We start from the raw sequence: 20,065 nt of genomic DNA, 5'->3' as shown, positions 1-20,065 counted from the left end.
GGTTCCTCAGAATGGCCACATTTGTTGTTACCGATGTGGGCTTAAGTAGTAGTAGGTCTTGGACCAGTGGAATTTCCATTCATTGGGATTATTTTTTTGCCTTCAGTCCAAAATTCCAAATACAGGAAGCTATCTTCTGAAGACGTGTCCTTTGGACTTGGATTTCTACTCTCATTTTGCCTTGAATTTCTCAACACTGTACAGCCCTACTGGAGATTGGCATTTTGAGATGTTCTGGGACTGTTGCGTTTGAAGTTGGGCACAGCTGCGTTTGGTTTTCTCAAGTATTGTAGTTTAGTTTTTAAAATTGATCAATGTGTTGGTCATTTTTGTGCAGATTTTAACTGTATCCTTCATGATTTGATTCCAGATCAGGAACAAAGATAAAGTCAGTGGTCTAAACTACTTTACAAATTTAATGTTTTTAAATGCCTGTCAAATTAAAGCTGTCTGGACAAACCTGGATTCTTGGAATACATAACTCTTGGGAAGATGTTCAGATTTAAAAAAAATAGTATAAAGACCAAGTGTCTGCACCAGTGTACTGTTGGCAACTTGGTCTCTGCCATATTGAGGTGTCAAGATATGGGTCACAATAGGGATGAGCTAGACTTGCTGTTAGGGTGCTCAGCCCCTGTGAGAGTGCATTGCTTTTGTCAATTCCCAGTGTACACAGTGACTTTGCAAGCTCTGGAAGAAAATATATTAAGGCCTCTGAGGGGTAGAGTGGGAAGAAGGATGTGTTGGTTCCGTCCATACATTGAACTTGGGACAGTCAATCCCCTCTAGTGTCTTTTGAGTATATGAGCAGTAAAATGGCACACAGTCTTGAATGTAAGCACTTGAATTAATAAAATCAAGGAAAGAATACTACATGTTCACTAGTGATTGCTTATGCAGTCTTTTGATGCTTATTTAAATTTTAAAAATTTTTATAAGTGGTTTTTGTATTGGGCTGATTAGTATTAGGAATTTTGTAGTCCACTATTACATTACTCTAAACTAATGAGAGCACACACATAGGGAGTGTCCCATGATAATGGGAACTTGAGAACTAGGTTGGTTTTCTGCTACAAAATATGGAAAGCTTGCCCAGAAAGATGCCTTGGTTTTTTGTGCTTATGGTCCAATAATAGAGATAATTGACTTCGTAATGTGAAATGAAATTCTACTTTTGTGTTGAAGGTAGCTTATCTTTCACTGAGTTAGTGTGGACACTTGTTTAATCAGTCTGTTATGAAATGTGAGCATTTTTCTCTAGCATCATTTAACAGTGAACATGTTCAGTGACAGTATAACGCATTGGCTCAGAGCAAGGGGCTTAGTTTAGAACTAGCAAAGGCAGGGAACTGTAGAAGCAGCTTATTCCTGGGGTGTGATGAGGGACTCTTCTCCTCCCCTCCCCCCTCCATTTTACAGCTCTAGTGGGTTATGGAATTAGGTTGGCATTAGGGCTGTCTATTTAATTGCGATTAACTCCAATTAATCACAGTTTTAATTGCACTGCTAAACAGAATACTAATAGAAATTTATTAAATATTTTGGATATTTTTCTGTTTTCATATTGTATTCTGTTTTGTAATTTATAATCAGTGTGTATTTTTATTACAAATATTTGAACTGTGAATGATAAACAAAAGAGAGAGTATTTTTCAGTTCACCTCATACAAGCACTGTAGTGCAATCTCTTTGTTGTGAAAGTGCAACTTACAAATGTAGGTTTTGTTTTTGGTTTTGCTACATAACTGCACTCTAAAACAAAACACTACAAAACTTAGGAGCCTATAAGTCCACTCAGTCCGACTTCTTGTTCAGCCAATTGCTAAGACAAATAAGTTTGTTTACATTTTCAGGAGCTAATGCTGCCCTCTTCTTACTTAAAAGTGTTACCAGAAAGTGAGAACAGGCATTTGCATGGCATTTTTGTAGCCAACATTGCAAAGTATTTATGTGCCAGATATGCTAAACATTCGTATGCCCTTTCATGCTTTGGCCATCATTCCAGAGGACATGCTTCCATGCTGATGACACTTGTTAAAAAAAGGTGTCAATTAAATTTGTGACACAATAGTCCCCCAAGGAGTTTAATGTCCCCTGCTCTGTTTTACCCACATTCTGCCATATATTTCATGTTATAGCTGTCTTGGACGATGAACCAGCACATGTTCATTTTAAGAACACTTTCTCTGCAGATTTCACAAAATGCAAAGAAGGTACCAATGTGAGGTTTCTAAAGATAGCTATAGCACTAGACCCAAGCCTTCCAAAATCTGAGAGGGATGAGGTGTGGAGCATGCTTTCAGAAGTTTTAAAAGAGCAACACTCTGATGCAGAAACTACAGAACCCAAAATCAAACTTTTGCTGGTGGCATCTAACTCAGATAATGATCATGCGTCAGTCTGCTTTGGATTGTTATTGAGCAGAACTCATCACAATGGATGCATGTCCCCTGGAATGGTGGTTGAAGCACAAAGGGACATATGAATCTTTAGCGCATCTGGCACATAAATACCTTGTGACACTGGCTGCAACAGTGCTATGAGAACACCTTTTCTCACTTTCAGGTGACACTGTAAACAAGAAGTATTCTCTCCTGCAAATGTAAACAAACTTGCTTGTCTGAATGATTGGCTGAACAAGAAGTAGGACTGAGTGGACTTGCAGGCTCTAAAATTTTACATTGTTTTATTTTTGAAAGCAGTTTTTTTGTACATAATTCTACGTTTGTAAGCAACTTTCATAATAAAGAGATTGCACTACAGTACTTGTATTAGATGAATTGAAAAATACTATTTTTTTACAGTGCAAACACTTGTAATCTAAACATAAAGTGAGCACTGTACACTTTGTTCTGTGTTGTCATTGAAATCAATATATTTGAAAATGTAGAAAACATCCAAAAATATTTAAATAAATGGTATTCTATTGTTTAACAGTGCAGTTAATCGCGATCAATTTTTTTAATTGTTTGACAGCCCTAGTTGGCTTACTTCATTGATGAGGAGAGGGCACATACTGATATACTTTAGTTGGGGGAATAAGTGTCTGCATAAGATTTTCAGGGAGAGGACATAGACAGGAAGGGAAAAAAAGATCTGTTTTTTCCCTACTTTTTTATGAGAACAAGAAAATAAGATGTACTAAATGCCACTCTTTTTTATTATTCATAATTTCCAAAGCCAGAAAGATCATTGTGATTATCTAGTCTAGTGGTTTTCAACCTTTTTTCATTTGCAAACCAATCTCAACTCTAAGGTGTAAAAAGTAATTTAAGATAGTGGGGAAAGTATTATAGCTTTCTAAAGAGTAAGACGACAGTATTTCAAAACTTGTTCATGTACCTTGACCAATTATCACAAGAGTCATGGATCTCGATCTGTGATCTTGGAGGTATGAGTATGGGATTGGGAGTCCAGAAGTCTTGAATTCTAGTCCTAATTATGATTAATTTTTTTGGCCATTCACTTTAGTTTTGCTTTTGTTTCCCTTTCTGTATAAAGTGGGGGTATTTATTTGTCTGTCTCACAGATGGTTAGTTTATTTTTAACAGTACTTTGACTATAAAAATATTAAACTTGCTTTTAGATAGATGGGATTTCACTGCTATATATCTGTTTTAAAATTCAGTATTATGCATAAAGGTTTTACGTTCACATGATAGTTTTGTGACATACTTGTCACTTATGTAGTACCTTCCTCCTATCTGAGGATCTGCATGCACTTGTATAATCCAGTTAAGGGTGCACATTGTCATGTAATAGAGGATAGGAACAGATGTTATAGTTTAGTCAGGACTGAGGCCCTGTTGAACGTGGGTCTGTTCAGATACAGACAAGGGATTACAACCTAACGTGTGTGTGTTTTTTTTAAAAAAGCAGCAAACATGCCAAAGTGTGGGAGGCATTTCCCATTTCTCAGTTTAGTTAAGTTTATTACAGTATTTATTAAACTTAGGTATTGTATCCGCCGCTGTTGTCCAGCTGTTCATTCAACCCATTGTTTAGCCAGGGTCTCCCCTGAAACCCTTTCCTTCCAGCATGGCTTCCAACTTCCCAGTACAGACTTGCTCCTCCACAGCGGAGTGCCTTCTGAAAGATCTTTAGGATATGTCTACACTGGAATAAAAGACTTGTAGCTGTCCTGCGTCTGCTAACTCTGGCTGCAAGGCTAAAAATTCTGTGTGGGTGTTTGGGCTCAGGCTGGAACTTGGGTTCTGGAATCCTCCCCTCTTGGAGGGTCTCAGATCTTGGGCTCCAGCTCGAGCTTGAATGTCTTGCATAGCAACTTTACAGTCCCCCTGAGCCAGAGTTGACTGACTCAAACACCTGCGGCTGGCCTAATTGCTATGTAGGTGTATCGTTACAGTCAGTCCTGTAATCTTCTAAGATGGCTCTAACTGGTGTCTTGGTTGAGAAAGAGACATTCTGCTCTTGTTCATTTGTGGTTTATGAACACTCCATTCTTTTCTACAATATGGGGGAAGACCGCAAAATAAACTTCTATGAAGCTTTCAGTGTGCTTCCAGAGTGTTAAGAAGCTTTGTTAATAGATATTAAACAGAAGAAGTCATGGAGAATGCAGTTTATGAAACAAGTTATTCATGTGCTTGACTCACTGTTTAAGCTTGTTTAAACTTATCCTGTGACAACAGTTCTGTTGAGTTGCTCTCAAAAATGAAACATTATTGTAAACTTTATCAAAGGGTTAAAGTTAAAATATTTTTTACTCCTATTTAGAAATATGATCTTTGACTTGGTCTGTTAAAAGAATCTGGAGTAGTATTGCATAATACTCCCTGTAAGTAATATATAGTTATAGTAGAAATGCATAATCTCAGCCCCCAAAAAGCAATGGGAACTAGGTAGTTTAGGCTCCTTAATGGGTTAAGGCAGTGGTGGGGAACCTATGGCCCACGGGCCGAATCTATCCCATTGGTTAATTTCATTTGCCCCCTGACCCCCCCGGGCTGGATCTGCGAGTGCCAGCTCACCTCGCTGTGGGGAGAAGCCCCAAGCCTCCATGCCCTCCTGAATGGGTGAGTGGGCCTGTGATTGTGTGTGTTTGTTTCGTTTTTTTTTCCTGTGGGTCAATGGCCTGTGACAGAAAAAAGGTTCCCACCCCTGGGGTAAAGAATATGTTACTTCTCAGTAACTAGGTGAAATCTATAAACAGTCATTTATGTTGGTCATGTGACCATTTATATGCAAAGAGCTTTTAGTTCCTAGTCCATTGTTGTCTACAGCAGTGGTTCTCAACCAGGGTGCATGTACTCCTGGGGGTACATCAGCTCATTTAGATATTTGCCTAGTTTTTACAACAGGTTACATGAAAAGCAGTAGCAAAGTCAGGACACACTAAAGTTTCATTCAGAGAAAATGAGGAAGTAAGCAGTTTTTCAGTAATAGAGTGTGGTGATGCTTTTGTATTTTTATATCTGATTTTGTAAGCAAGTAGTTTTTAAATGAGGTGAAACTTGGGGGTGCACAAGACAAGTCACTCCTGAAAGGGGTATGGTAGTCTGGAAAGGTTGAGAGCCTCTAATCTAGTGGCTCATAAACTTTTTCATGCCATGTCCCCTTTTGGGCTTAGCTCTGTTAACGCAACCCCTGGGCTGGAAGAGGGGGAGTGCTTCCTTGTGTCCCGAGAGAGAGATACTTGGATGGGGTTGGCTGAAAGAGGAGTTGTGTGTGTCTAGGAGAGCACAGGAAGAGACTTGTTGGGGTGGGAGGAGAGGAGATGGGTATGAAGGGGGCTGACTGGAGGTGGGATGGAAGGAAGGTCTGGTGGAGGTGAGGAGATAGTTGCTTGGATCAGCCAGGTTTGTGGAGAGGCACCAATACCATGTGCAGGGAGCACCGAAGTGGATGGAGGATATTTATTCCTGCTGTGGGCAGCTGCTAAGTTTGTCCCAGCTCTGGATGCACTTGTGCAGCCCCAGGTATCAGTGGCTGCTGGGGTAGAAGGTGCCGAGTGCCCACACATCATCCCCACTACACCACACTGCTGGTGGTCTTTGCCTAGCTTTCCATTCCTGGCAGTGGTCGCGCAGCACCTGTGTGTTCAGGCACTGGACAGACACATTGGCCCTTGCACAGGTTCCCACTGCCAGAGGATCTCACCAATACAACCACAAGGAGTATTTGTGCCTCACCCTGAGCCTGGTTAACAAAGTGGTACACACTGTGCATGACATGTACATGACTTCCAGCACCACATGGGCCTGCTCAGGTTTGGCCCATCAGCTTTTGCATAGATTTTCAACTCCTTATGACTCTCAGTTTGGGAACCACTGCTCAGATCACTTCACAGCAGGCAATGGATCCAAATGGTACATGGCGTTAAGTGGCTATAATATCTTGTTTCTGAAAATAGTGTATTTAAACTATTATTCAACAGAAAAAAATATTTCTAGGAAAGTTTCTTTTCAGTTGTCTAGTATGTGACAGATTCTCTAATTGCTGTGTCAAAGTCAAATAGAAGTGGGACTGTTAATGAATAAGTACTATATTTGCTTTAAAATCAAAAAAGCAAAGTGAGTTCAATCTGTGGCAACCTTGTAAAACTATTACAAATATATATCAGTCCAGGCCCAATCTGTGGACGTGAACTGATGTGTTAGTGACTCGTGTCATGATGATGATGGAAAAAGTTAATGAGACTGTAGGGAAGCATAATTTTGATAGACTCACACATGGCATCTGATGTTGTAAAAAATATGACTGAAACTTTTTAAAATGTGTTACATTTTTCCAAATGATTTAAAATGGGTAAGATTAAACACAATAATATCTCTGTGTCCGTGCCTGTACAGAGGGAAATTTACAAAAACATTCCCACTAGATGAGTTGAAATGATATTAAAAATGGTCAGAAACATAATGTAGAGAAGGCTGGGCCTGTTTTTACCGCCATTTTTGTTAAACCAACTGAAAAATGTTTAAAGCGTTGGTTAAAACAGGTCTGGCTGTAGGTCATGTCTGCATTATATATTTCCCACCATTTTAACACCAATCTAGCTAAACGCATGTGTGTTTTTGTTTTGTTTTTGTTGTTAAGATTTCCAGTGTGTAGACAACCCCTAAAAGTGATAGGGGATGGGAATACACTGTACTCGGTGAATTCTCTTGCAGCATTGCCTTAGCTGCCAATTGCTTAAGTTCACAATATTGTAGCTGTGTTGGTCCGAGAATATTAGATACACAGGGTGGGTGAGGAAATATCCTTTATTGGACCAATTTCTGCTGGTGAAAGAGGCAAGCTTTCGAGCTACACAGAACTTTTCTTCCATTGGCTATATTTGACATTTTTGACTGGTTAGCGTGAGACTCAGTTCCTGGGGAAAAGTAGCCTAATAGGCTTTCCACAGGTGGTACCGGGGGGTGTCTTTTCTTTCAGATTTTGCAGCAGCCTCCGTATTTGTGAAGCCCGAGAAACCTGGCAGAACTTCTATGGGCAGTAAAGCACATAGATTCATTTGGATTAGAGCACGCAGTCTATTTAAATTTAAAATATGAAAATTTAACATTTTAATCCTTAGTCATTCTGCAGCTTCCTTTGTTTTAACAGCAAGAATTCCATCTGATGCAGTTCATGCAACTAAAATATGCGTATGATTGGAAGACACTAACTGATATTCTTTGGAGATGTTTTTGGTTCTTTGATCTTCTTTGGAGATGTTTTTGGGTTGTATCCTCCAGTTGATGTGCATGTGTAATTAAAACTAGCTTGAGGTTGTACATGTGCACGCTGCTGAGAAACTGTTTAATGCTTCTGGAGTCAGGTTTTCCATGTGTAGGTGATTTATCCATAGTAACAGATCAGGTTGAAAATTTAATTTTTAACTCTCTTCGTAGGAATAAAAAAGTATGTTGTCGGCTTAATTATCAAGACCTCATCTGATCCAACATGTGTAGAAGTAAGTGAATTCTCTTTAGGGGAAGTGGAATGGGAGGGAAGCATTACTGATAACTTAACTCTCTTTTTCTCTACTCTAGAAAGAAAAAGTGTATATTGGAAAACTGAATATGATTCTTGTTCAGGTAAACGCTAGCTCCTAGTGCATTTTTAATCTTGCATTAAGAAAATTACACACTTAACAAATCTAACAAGAAGAACTGGTTTTGCATATGGAATGTTTAGAAAGAAAGCTGTACCAACCACATGGATGTTCTATGACTTTCAGATACTGAAACAGGAATGGCCCAAACACTGGCCAACATTCATAAGTGATATCGTAGGGGCAAGCCGGACAAGTGAGAGTCTTTGCCAGAACAATATGGTGATCCTTAAACTGTTAAGTGAAGAAGTTTTTGACTTCTCTAGTGGGCAGATAACTCAAGTGAAAGCCAAGCATTTGAAAGACAGGCAAGTAAAATATTCTGTAATATTTCACATACTCCTAATGTACATCACATTTGCAGTTGCTGCTCGAGAATCGCTCTCATCGAAGGTTTTTGGCTAGCTACCATAGTAGCTTTTTAAATTTGAGATTTGACTATTTTGATGATTCCCTTTTTCTTAGTGACACTGTTAAACCTTACCAGACTCATTTAGCAGCTGTGTACACTTCTGCTTTATCAGCTTGTACATTCATAGGTATTGTAGTTCTGCCCTCTTAATTGTGAGCAGGTATGGTGTTTCGTGTTCTGTGCCTGTGATTGCAAACCAAAATTTGCATGTGGAGAGTTATTTGTATAATTTTCACAGAAACTTTTCTCTCTTACTGCAAAAGCACCATTATTGAAATGTGTAGTGTAGTTCACTAAATGTGGCGATGCTGAATGTTTAACATCTTACTATTTTAATTTTTTTAGTATGTGCAACGAATTCTCTCAGATATTTCAACTGTGTCAGTTTGTGATGGTAAGTTTAATTTCAATAACTTTTTAAAATAGAGTGGAATTTCGTAGGAAGAGGGTAAACTAGTTTATGTATTGTTCCATTACAGGAAAATTCCCAAAACGCTCCTCTTGTTCATGCAACTTTGGAAACTTTGCTACGATTCCTTAACTGGATTCCACTGGGATACATTTTTGAGACCAAGTTAATCAGCACATTAATATACAAGGTAATCGGGGGTTTGGTTTGGTTTTTGTTTTCTTTTATTGATGTCTACTAGCAAATAAGATGGAAGCTTTGGTTAGCTGAAATAAAATGCTTAATATGTAATTTTCTTTTTTGTACTATCTATAATCTTCTTTCTGAAATCTTTCTTATAGTTTTTAAATGTTCCCATGTTTCGAAACGTCTCTTTGAAGTGCCTCACAGAGATTGCAGGTGTCAGTGTAAGCCAGTACGAGGAACAGTTTGTAACCCTCTTTACGCTGACCATGATGCAGTTGAAACAGGTAACTTTTTTTGGACTTAATACAAAATAAACTTTCCTGATTTAAATTTTGACTGCCTTTTATTTAGCAAAATCAATTTAATAGAGGAAGCTTAGCTTATATTTGCCAATACACATTCATTATAGAAAGCTAGCTATCTTTTTGCAGCAGAATGTTATACTGTAAGTTTATTTTTAAAGATGTAACTAACAACTTTTGAATAAATCTTAAAGGTTCACAAGCAAAATAGTTCTTAAACTGAAGTTAAGATTGTAAGTATCTATTGGTTACTTGAAGAGTGTCTTTTCAGGCTACTATTATATTCAAGAGTTGAAGATCAGGTTAAGACAAACAAAACAAAAACATCAGAAAACATGAAAATGCATAGTTGAGATTATCTAAACCGCCATTGTTTTTGTCCTGCCCTCATTGACTTGACCTTGCAAGTTCATCTAGCTTGTGTTCTAAAAAAAAAAAAAAAAAAAAGTTAATGCGTTTGATGGAAGCGTTCATAAGGACTTCAGAAAACGCTGCAGGCTGTTGTGTAGTAAATTCACTAAATCAGTGTATCTTGAGTGTGTACGTTACATAATATTTTACCTGTCCATTAAATTTGTAGCCTCAGGTATGGTAGTTACATGTCTAAACTAAGGTTTCAGAGTAGCAGCCATGTTAGTCTGTATCCGCAAAAAGAAAAGGAGGACTTGTGGCGCTTTAGAGACTAACAGATTTATTTGAGCATAAGCTTACGTGAGCTACAGCTCACTTCATTCACTAAGTCATTCAGAAGGGTGCATTTCTTCAGCTGAAACCAGGAATCGCCCTGGAGATTATCCTGTATGATACCCTTGGAAGTGTTTGTGTTTATTTAAATTATATAAAAGCAGTGTGACTTTTTTTCCAGCTGATTGACCTTAAAGGATGGCCTCTCTGTAAGAACATGCTGCACCCTGGTTCAGTCAGTCTATCAATAAGTGAATTTAGATTACTTTTAAGTTTTCAGTTACTGGTATATTGATGTGCATTGTTTCAGTACAGAATTGTCTTCTGGGTTTTAGTTTTGTGGTTGGTCTGTATATTAGAAAAAAAAGATTTGGTGTTTGATGATAGTATAGCAGTAGGAATATATTACCGACCACCTGCCAGGATGATGATGGTAATAGTGAGATGCTCAGGGAGATTAGAGGCTATAAAAACAAAAGCCAATAATAGTGGGGGATTTCAGCTATACCCATATTGACTGACTGGGTGTATGTCACTCCAGGATGGGATGCAGAGGTAAAATTTCTAGACATGGTTAATGATTGCTTCTTGGAGCAGCTTGTCCTGGAACCTACAAGAGGAGAGACTCTTCTTGATTTAGTCCTAAGTGGAGCATAGGTTCTTGTTCAAGTGTTTGCTCATGTCCATTCCATATGGGGGGTGGGGAGGGTGCACACTGTGTGCCTTATTGCTGGAGATTTTTCCCTCAATGGTATCTGTTGGGCTGGCTCTAGTACCCTCTGGAGCCGCGTATGCTCATGTACCAGTGTAAGGGGTGCTGCCAGCCACACATTCACTCAGTTCCTTCTTACTGTTGCTGGAACGACCCTGCTTACTTCGGCAAGGCTTCTTCCCAACGGCTTCTGGATTCTAATTTTTAGTTTGTTGTTTAAACATAGTTTTTTGTGTACACAGATTTTGTAGTTAGTGTTAGTGCTTATCATCGAGGGACTCCCTTCGTCTCAGAGGCTGGGTATGCCCCAATCCCCGAGCTTCAAACCTTGTGCCTCCTTTAGCAAACGTATGCCCGTAAGCGACCCGCACTGCATCTGCTTGAAGTGCTTAGGAGAACTCATGTAAGGGACCAGTGCCAGATTTGTCAGGACTTTAGACCCTGCACCAAAAATGACAGAGAAAAAAGACTGAAGGCTATCCTAATGGAAGCCACTCAGACCAGCCTCAGAGCCAAGTTGCTACCATTCTGCAGTGAGCATTTTGGCTTTGGTATGGTGCCAGAGGAGTGCTTTGTTCATCATCTCTGGTGCCAAGGAAGGAGGACAAAAAACAGTGCACCGACAGAGGGGCACTCACCGGTGCAGAAAAAGGACAAGAATGGGGAAGACTGCGCAGTGCAACTCGTGCTGGACTGCCACTCCACCCTCAGTCCCTTGGTGGCACCGTCAACTCCGCCCAGAGCACTGAGTCTGGTGCGGGACCCTCCGCTGAGACCCAGAAACCACCGCAGCGCCAGAAGCCTTTGCAGCAGTCGGATTTACTATCACTCCCGGTCCCCTGTTGTGTCCGTCTTCTTCTCCCTCCCCCGCCCACCCCCCCGACTCCGATGGGACAGTTGCTGGCTTTGATGACTGGGAGCAGGGAGCGTTGAGCTCCTTCTGGGCACCGGGCCCCCGGCACCCTCTAAGGGCAAATCAACCCTGATCCTGTCGTCACAACTTACGGTCTGCCACCGGTCCCGGGACTCTCTGCACTGTATGGAGGCAGAGAGGTATACCACTCCACTGTAGTCACCAAGGGAGGACCCTTCATCAGAGTCCAAAGGGGAAACCTAAGAACCACCACTGGTACCCAGCAGATTCCCCCCACCAGCACCTGGCCAACGGGTCAGTGGCCAAACTGGAACCCTTGGGGTTTTCCCCCAGTACTGGATTCTCCCTCCCGTCGATGACACTCTGTGGTCTTGAAGAGGTGGGCTACCACCCCTTCTCACTTATCGCAACCCCGATACTAACAGGATGTGGCTCCCATGGATGTTATTGAGGAAGCTGCCGCTGCCGCCTTCTCCCCCCTCAAACAAGGTCATCTCAGGGCCCAGTAGCTTGCTCCTGCAGGATGACTTCAAGGTCCATCAAGACCTTTTGAAGTGGATAGCAGCTAACATGGGGATGGAAATTGAGAAGCTTAAGGAAACATCCCACAGCCTTATTGACATTCTGGCTGTGGCAGCTCCCTCCAAAGTGGTTTTACTCATTAACGAGGCTTTACTGGGTCCAGTCAAGGCTCTCTGGCAAACTCCTTCTCTGCGCCCCCTCTGCCCCCCTCCCACCTCAGAGGTCAGAGAAGAAATATGTGCCAGCATGTGGGTTCAAGTACCTATCCTTGCTCACACACCCCACTGTGGGGATCTGGTTGTGTCGGCAGCCAACAAGAGGGGATAGGTCCAGGTTTTTTGCGCCCTGCCTGTTTTGGGGGAGAGATTTATTCAACAGGTAGCCTTCAACTGTGTATCTCTAACCAGTAAGGTGCCAAGGAAGAAGGACAAAAATCCGTAGGACTCCCTGGCCAAATTTTAAAACTCTCTCTGCCTCTAGATTCAAGGCAGGAATTCAGTGACCTCTTGGAAGAGGGTAAGAATGTGACGTGACCTCTCTCCAGGTGGCTCTGGACACAGCCAACACAGGAGCCAGGACAATGACCTCAGCTGTCGCCATGAAGCGTTGCACGTGACTCCAGTACTCGGGACTTCCTTATGAGGTCCAGCAGTCTATCCAGGACCTCCCTTTTGAAAGCTCCTTACTGTTCTTGGAGCATCGGACACGAGGCTTCATGGCCCGAAGGACTCAAGGGACACCCTCCTGTCCTTGGGCCTCTACGCGCCATCTGTTTCAGGAAGCTCTTCAGGCCCCAACAACCACCTCGTTTCTCGGCACCACCTCTGAGACAGGAACCCTGTAAAAAGAAAGGGAGCGGTTACAAGCAGCGTCCGCCTCTCCTGTCCACTTCAACTTCCCAGGTGGGGTCTCATAGATGCTCCGGTGGGCCTAAGTAGGCCTTTTGAGGGTGTGTCCGAGGGCACTATACCAGTTCCTGCTTCAGATCCTGCCTCCCCATTATTTTTGGACCATCTGTCCCACTTCGCTCCAGCATAGTCCTGCATAACATTGGACCACTGGGTGCTGAACACAGTGACAATTGGCTATACCCTCAGTTTTCATCCACCCCCATCCCTCTTCAGAGACCCTTCTCTCGAGCAACTCCTTGCCCGTGAGATGTAGTCTCTTCTGGAACTGGGGGCTGTGGAGGAAATAGCTGAAGACTTGAAAGGGAAGGGGTTTTACTCCTGATATTTCCTAATCCCAAGGGGGCCTCCAGTCTGTTTTCGACCTACATCACCTCAATAGTCATCTCAAGAAATTGAGGTTCTGCATGGTTTCCTCTCCTTCATTATACCCTCCCTAGATCCAAGGGGCTGGTACACTATCCTCAACTTAAAGGACACATACTTTCTCATTTCTATTTTCTGTGGCCACAAAAGATTTCTTTGATTTCTTGTGAACCAATGCCAGTACCACTTCATCGTTCTCCCCTTTGGCCTGTCTACAGCCCCACGGGATTTCACAAAGTATATGACACTAGTAGTGGCCTTCCTCAGGTGGTGAGGCATCCAGGTCTACCCATACATTGTTGACTGGCTTATCAAGGGTCGGTCAGTGGCTCATATATGGAACAGCATCAGCATAGGCCAAGCCACCTTCCGAACACTGGACCTGTTTTTAAATGAATAAAAGTCAACTTTTATTCCAGTTCAGAGAATAGAGGTTATTAGGGCAGTGCTTCACTGAACCCAGACCAGAGCCTTTCTTCCAGAGGCCTGATTCCAGACAGTTGGATCTGATATCCAAAGTCATAGTCCACCCAATTACAACAGCCTGAGTTTGCCTCAAGCTGCTGGGGCACATGGCATTCCATGCACTTACATGGTTCAGCATGGAAGGCTGCTTCTCAAGTCTCTACAGATGTGGCTGGTATCAGTTTACTCCCTGAACAGACACTACCTGGACTTTGTGGTCACTGTTCCACCCCTGGTCCTCACCTCTCTGGTCAGATGGAAAGATCCAAGATTAGTGTTGATGGGGGTACTCTCTCGAGCCCCATAGCCATTGGTTCCCTAGTTTTGGACATGTCAGACCGAGGTTGTGGAAGTAAGGCTTCCCAACCTAAGGACTCAGGGCCTGTGGTCCCAGGAAGAACTCACCCTGCACATAAGCAGCAGGGAACTCAGGGCTGTACGTTTAGCCTGTCAGGTATTCCTCCCCCAGATCTTAGGCAAGGTGGTGCAAGTTCTGACAGACCATGGCCATGTTCTATATCAACAAACAGGGAGGAGTTTGATCCTCTGCCCTGTGTCAGGAGGCCATCCGCTTATGGGACTTCTGTGTGAAGCATTCCATCCGCCTAGAGGCATCAGACCTTTCGGGAGCCTGGAATGCACTGGCAGATCGCCTCGGCAGATCCTTCTCTTTTCACCGCAAATAGTCTCTTCACCCAGAGATCGCCAGGCTCATCTTCCAGAGGTGGGAGTCTCCCCAGGGGACCAAGCAGAACAGGAAGTACCATCAGTTTTGCTTGCTGCCTGGGCGCAGTCTAGGCCCCCTCTCTGATGCGTTTCTGCTCCCATGGACAGGGCTTCTGCTCCATGCTTTTCCCCTGTTCCCTCTGATTCACAAAGTCCTCCTGAGAATCAAGAGTAACAAAGCAAGAGTTATTCTCATAGCTCCAGCGTGGCCATGTCAACACTGGTTTGGCATGCTGCTGGACCTATCAGTAGCATCTCCTCTTTTGCATCCACTCCACCCAGACCTGATCTCACAAGACCATGGCTGGTTGCTCCACCCGAACCTTGCATTCCTTAACCTAACTGCATGGATGTTACATGGCTGAACCCAGAGGAGCAGGCCTGTTCAGAGCAAGTTCAACAGGTCTTGCTAGGTAGTAGGAAGCTTTGCACTGGGGCTACCTGCCTGGACACTGTAACGATGCGGCCTTTGGTAGGACACAACTGGGAGTATCAATTCAGGACAAATTGCTTAGAGCAGGGCAGTTACAGCTCAAAACTGGGTGTTCTTTTATTATTAGGGCATGCCAAACCAGCCAGCCAGAGAGTACTTTGGTTTTACCCCGTTGGCTAACCATAAGTCACACAAGAAATTCCTTTAGGTGCTCCAGTTTCCCAGTATTGCCACCAGCACTGCTCTCCTTATGGGGATGACCAGTTATGAAAACCAATACCCCAGTAAAAGAAAAAAGGTTCTGATATCAAAGGACCAAGCCCCAGACCCAGGTCAAATGATAACTTAGATCTTACCCCAAATACACGCTTATAGCCAATTTTTATTAACTAAACTAAAATTTATTTAAAAAGAAGAATGATATACATACAGACTTGAGTTCAATTTCTTGAGGTCCAGATACATAGCAGAGATGGTGAGTGTCGTTGCCAAAAATTCTTTTAGAAATAGTCCATAGGTTATAGTTCAATGTCTCTATTCAGGGTGACTCTAGTCAGTGACTGGGGATCTCAATTCTTATGGCTTAAGGTTTCCCCTTCTTGAAACCCAAAGCAGATCTGAGATGAAGAAGGGTCATGTCCCAGGATTTTTATATATTTCCAGCAGCCTCTTGGCCTGAGAAAACAATAGGCTTAACTTTCCGTCTCTCAAACATCATGGCAATTAGCAGAGGGGGTAATTTATCCATTATACAGTTCAGATACAGGTTACCACAACCTTCAAAGAGACCTATAGACAATAATACTGTTTCACTCAAGTGTCTTCCTAAATGTTAATACTCCTTTTTTGATCTTTGAATCAAAGCCATAGTAATAGACACGACTTCTTTGCTTACAACACAAGACCTGAGCAAACAGCTACTCTTCTATCCCTAACAATGCAGGCTTGCATTCAAAGCTCTATTATTTACATATCTTCCTAACAAGTCTTTAAAGTTCAGCCATGGGTCATGTCAGTCTGTGAGTTAATTAACTCTTTCTGGACCAGTGTCACCTTTCAGTAAGAAAGTATCACACTTAACGTCACAGACACATGGAAGCGCTTCTCATTGTGGGCATCTCAACGAGGTCTCTGGTTTATTCTTCCCTTCAGTCTATCTTGGACTACGTAATCCATTTGAAGCAGCAAAGTCTGGCCCTGGCATCTATCAAGGTGCACTTAGCAGCAATCTCAGCCTTCTGCCTGCCAATGAACGGCAGGTCAGTGTTCTCCAGTGAGATGACTGTCTGGTTTCTCAAGGGACTGGAGAGACTTTACCCTCACGTCTGCAAATTGATCCCTCCTTGGGACTTAAACCTGATTCTGTCAAGGCTCATGGGCCCTCCTTTTGAGCCACTAGTTTTGTGCCCTCTACTACTTCTCTCTTGGAAGGTGACCTCAGCCAGAAGGGTCTCTGAAATCAGGGTCCTTACATCAGAACCACCATACAGAGTGTTCTTTGGGGACAAGGTCCAACTGTGCCCCCACCTGGCTTTCCTACCAAAGGTGGTTTCACAATTCCATACTATCCAGGCTATTTTTCCTGCCAGTCTTCTTCCCGAAGCCTCACAAGAAGTCTGAGGATCAGCGGATTCACTCATTGGATGTTAGACATGCCCTTGTCCTCTATATTGAGAGAACTACATCCTTTCGAAGATTCATGCAATTCTTTGTAGCAGTAGTAGAAAGGATGAAAGGGCTTCCGGTATCAGCCCCAGAGGATGTCAGTCTGGATAACCGCATGTATTTGGGCTTGTGACGAGCAGGCCAGTGTTACGCCTCCAGCCATCCTAACAGCTCACTCCACGAGAGCTCAAGCCTCTTCAGTGGCATTCCTTGCACAAGTCCCAATCCAAGACATCTGTAGGGCAGAAACTTGGTCATCGATGCATACCTTTGCATCCCACTATGCCATCACTCAACAAGCTCGAGATGACCGGTTCGGAAAAACAGTGTTGCAGTAGCATGTCCATGAACTCCAGGCCCACCTCCTAAGCCCACGACCTGCTCTGATACCCCTCTGTTGGAGCTGACCAGCAATAGAGAACTGAAAGGGTGAGTGGCAGATGGCACCCTTATACCAGTGCATGAGTGCATGGCTCCAGAGGGTACTAGAGCCAGCCCGACAGATACCACTGAGGGGAAAATATCCTGCAATGGTGCACGTGGCGCCCACACTTCTAACATGGAATAGACATGAGCAACACATTCCAAAGAACAACAGTTATGTAAAGTTAGTAACCATTTTATCTGTTCAAGAGGTAAACATAGCTGAACTGCTTGGTAATTAAATGTAAGTAGGGTTATCAAGTGATTTTTAAAAAAATTAATCACAATGATTAAGAAGATCAATCAATCAAAATTGTCAAATTATGGCTAAACAACCAAGTAAAAGTGATTAGAGACAAGAAGACATCCTTTAAAAATTGGAAGTCCAGTACTAGTGAGTAAAACAGAAAGGAGCATAAATTCTGGCAAGTCAAGTGTAAAAGTATAATTAGGCAGACCAAAAGAGAATTTGAAGGACATCTAGCAAAAGACACAGAAATGAACAGCAAAAAAATTAAGTACATCAGGAGCAGGAAGCCTGACAAGGAGTCAGTGGGGCCTCTGTACAATAAAGGTGCTAAAGGATCACTCAAGAAAGACACAAAGTCATTGCAGAAAAACTAAATGAATACGCGTATCTGTTTTCACTGCAGAGGATGTGAGGGAGGTGCCTACAACCTAGCCATTCTTTTTCTGTGACAAATCTGAGGAACTGCCCCCAGATTGAGGTGTCAGATGGTTTAGGAACAAATTGATAAATTAAACTGTGTAATAAGTCACCAGGACCAGATGGTATTCACCCAAGAGTTCTGAAGGAACTCAAATATGAAATTAAAGAACTCGTAACTGTGATTTGTAACCTATCGCATAAATCCGCTTCTACACCAGATGACTAGAGGATAGCTAATGTATGCCAATTTTAAAAAAAAAGGGAGGGGGGTGGTTCCAGGGGTGATCCTGACAATTACAGTCAAGTAAACCTAACTTCAGTACCAGGTAAATTGGTTGAAACTATAGTAAAGAACAGAATGATTTGACCTATAAACACAATATGTTGGGGAAGAATCAACATGGTTTTTGTAAAGGGAAATCATGGCTCACCAATCCATGAAAAATCTTTGAGGGTATCAGCAAGCATGTGGACAAGGGTGATCCAGTTGATACAGTGTAGTTGGACTTTCAGAAGGGTCTGACAGGGTTTCTCACCAAAGGCTCATAAGCAAATTAAGCAGTATGGAATATGGGGGAAGGTCCTTTCATGGATCAATAACTGATTATAAGATAAGAAACAATGGATAGGTATAAAATCAGTTTTCACAGTGGAGAGGTAAATAGTGGGGTCCCCTAAGGATCTGTACTGGGACCTGTGCTGTTCAACATACTCATAAATGATCTTGAAAAAAAGGTGAACAGTGAGGTGGCGAAGTTTGCAGAGACACTAAACTACTCAAAGTAGCTAAGTCAAAAGCTGACTGAGAAATGGATCTATCAGAGCTGGGTGTCCGGGCAGCAAAATAGCAGATGATATTCAGTGTTGATTAGTGCAAACTAATGCACGTTGGAAAAAACAATCCCAACTATATAGACAAAATGACAGGGGCTAAAGTGGCTGTTACTATTCAAGAAAAACATCAGTCATCGTGCATAATTGTCTGAAAACATCTGCTCAATGTGTAGTGGCATTCAAAAAAGCTAACTTTGTTAGAGACCATTAGGAAAGGGATCAGAATGCCAAAATATAAATCCATGGTATGGCCGCACCTTGAATACTGTGTGCACTTCTGTTTTCCACATCTCAAAAAAGATATTTTAGAATTGGAAGAGGTACCAAGAAGGGCAACAAAAATAAGTGGTATGGAACAACTTCCATACAGGGACAGGTTAAAAAGACTGGGACTGATCAGCTTATTAAAGAAAAAAAAAAAAAAGACCCCTAGTAGGGGATATGATAGAGATCCATAAAATCACAAATGGTATGGAGAAAGTGAATAGGGAAATGTTATTTATCCTGTCACATAACACAATAGTTATGAGATTAATTGGCAGCAGGCTTAAAACAAACATACGAAAGTAGTACTTCACACAGCATACAGTCAACCGGGTATGTTTTGAAGGCCAAAAGCACAATGAGGTTCAAAAAAGAATTAAATAAGTTCATGGAGGATAGGTCCCTCAATGGCTATTAGCCAAGATGGTCAGGGACACAACCCCATCCTCTGGATGTCCCTAAATCTCTGATTGCCAGAAGCTGGGACTGGGCAACAGGGTTCTGTTAATTCCCTCTGAAGCTTCTGGCACTGGCCACTGTCACAGACAGGATGCTGGGCTTGATGACCCATTGGTCTGACCCAGCATTACTTAGGTGATTCATGACAAACTTAAGTTGGTTGGTGACCTTTAGTGCTGACTGTGACTTTCTATGAAGATCACAATGTTCAAGGGTTTTTCTTTCAGGTAACACAAATTTACAGCATTCACTGTAGCTTAATGCTTTTTTGACAGGAAATTTCCTGAAGTTTATGCATAAAAATTGCTCTGGCTGAGCTTGCAAGCTGTTTGGACTAAACAGCTTGTTCCTCTCTGGCCCCAAACCATCTCGTGGGTTTTCTCCCACTGACATGGGGACAGTAATGGATCTAGGATTTTGCGGTGTGGTGTGCAAATTTGTTTTGAGACAGTGAAGCAGTTGAGGTGTGTGTGGAATATAGCATTCATACCAACAAAAATCTTTGAGATCAAAGTTTGCATTTTCTAGCAATCTGTTCATGTTATAGGTCAACTCTTGATGAATAAAGGTCTCGTAGTGACCTTAAACCAGCTTTGGTGGTGGTGATAACAATTTAAGTTTCAACCTTGCCGTAGATTGTACTACTAAAATGCATTTTTGAACAAAGTAGTACTGTATCTTCTTCTGGTTTGGCA

At 42.2% G+C, this 20,065-nt stretch overlaps 1 protein-coding gene across 3 annotated transcripts in view; it reads left to right on the top strand.

The window, feature by feature from the left end:
- The window catches only part of XPO1 (exportin 1), a 78,526-nt gene that overhangs the window by 20,670 nt on the left and 37,791 nt on the right, over positions 1-20,065 (top strand). For all 3 annotated transcript variants that reach the window (XM_084622330.1, XM_084622329.1, XM_084622331.1), the window contains 6 exons: positions 7,854-7,915; positions 7,995-8,039; positions 8,183-8,364; positions 8,814-8,862; positions 8,948-9,067; positions 9,219-9,347. In XM_084622330.1, coding sequence (XP_084478456.1) covers positions 7,854-7,915; positions 7,995-8,039; positions 8,183-8,364; positions 8,814-8,862; positions 8,948-9,067; positions 9,219-9,347 — 587 coding nt within the window. The remainder of the gene's footprint in view (positions 1-7,853; positions 7,916-7,994; positions 8,040-8,182; positions 8,365-8,813; positions 8,863-8,947; positions 9,068-9,218; positions 9,348-20,065) is intronic.

Source organism: Lepidochelys olivacea (genome assembly GCF_965140295.1).
Source record: "Lepidochelys olivacea isolate rLepOli2 genome assembly, chromosome: 3".
Taxonomy (NCBI): domain Eukaryota; kingdom Metazoa; phylum Chordata; order Testudines; family Cheloniidae; genus Lepidochelys; species Lepidochelys olivacea.
Note: the sequence above shows the minus strand (reverse complement) of the source record. Positions and strands in the feature narration are given on the sequence as shown.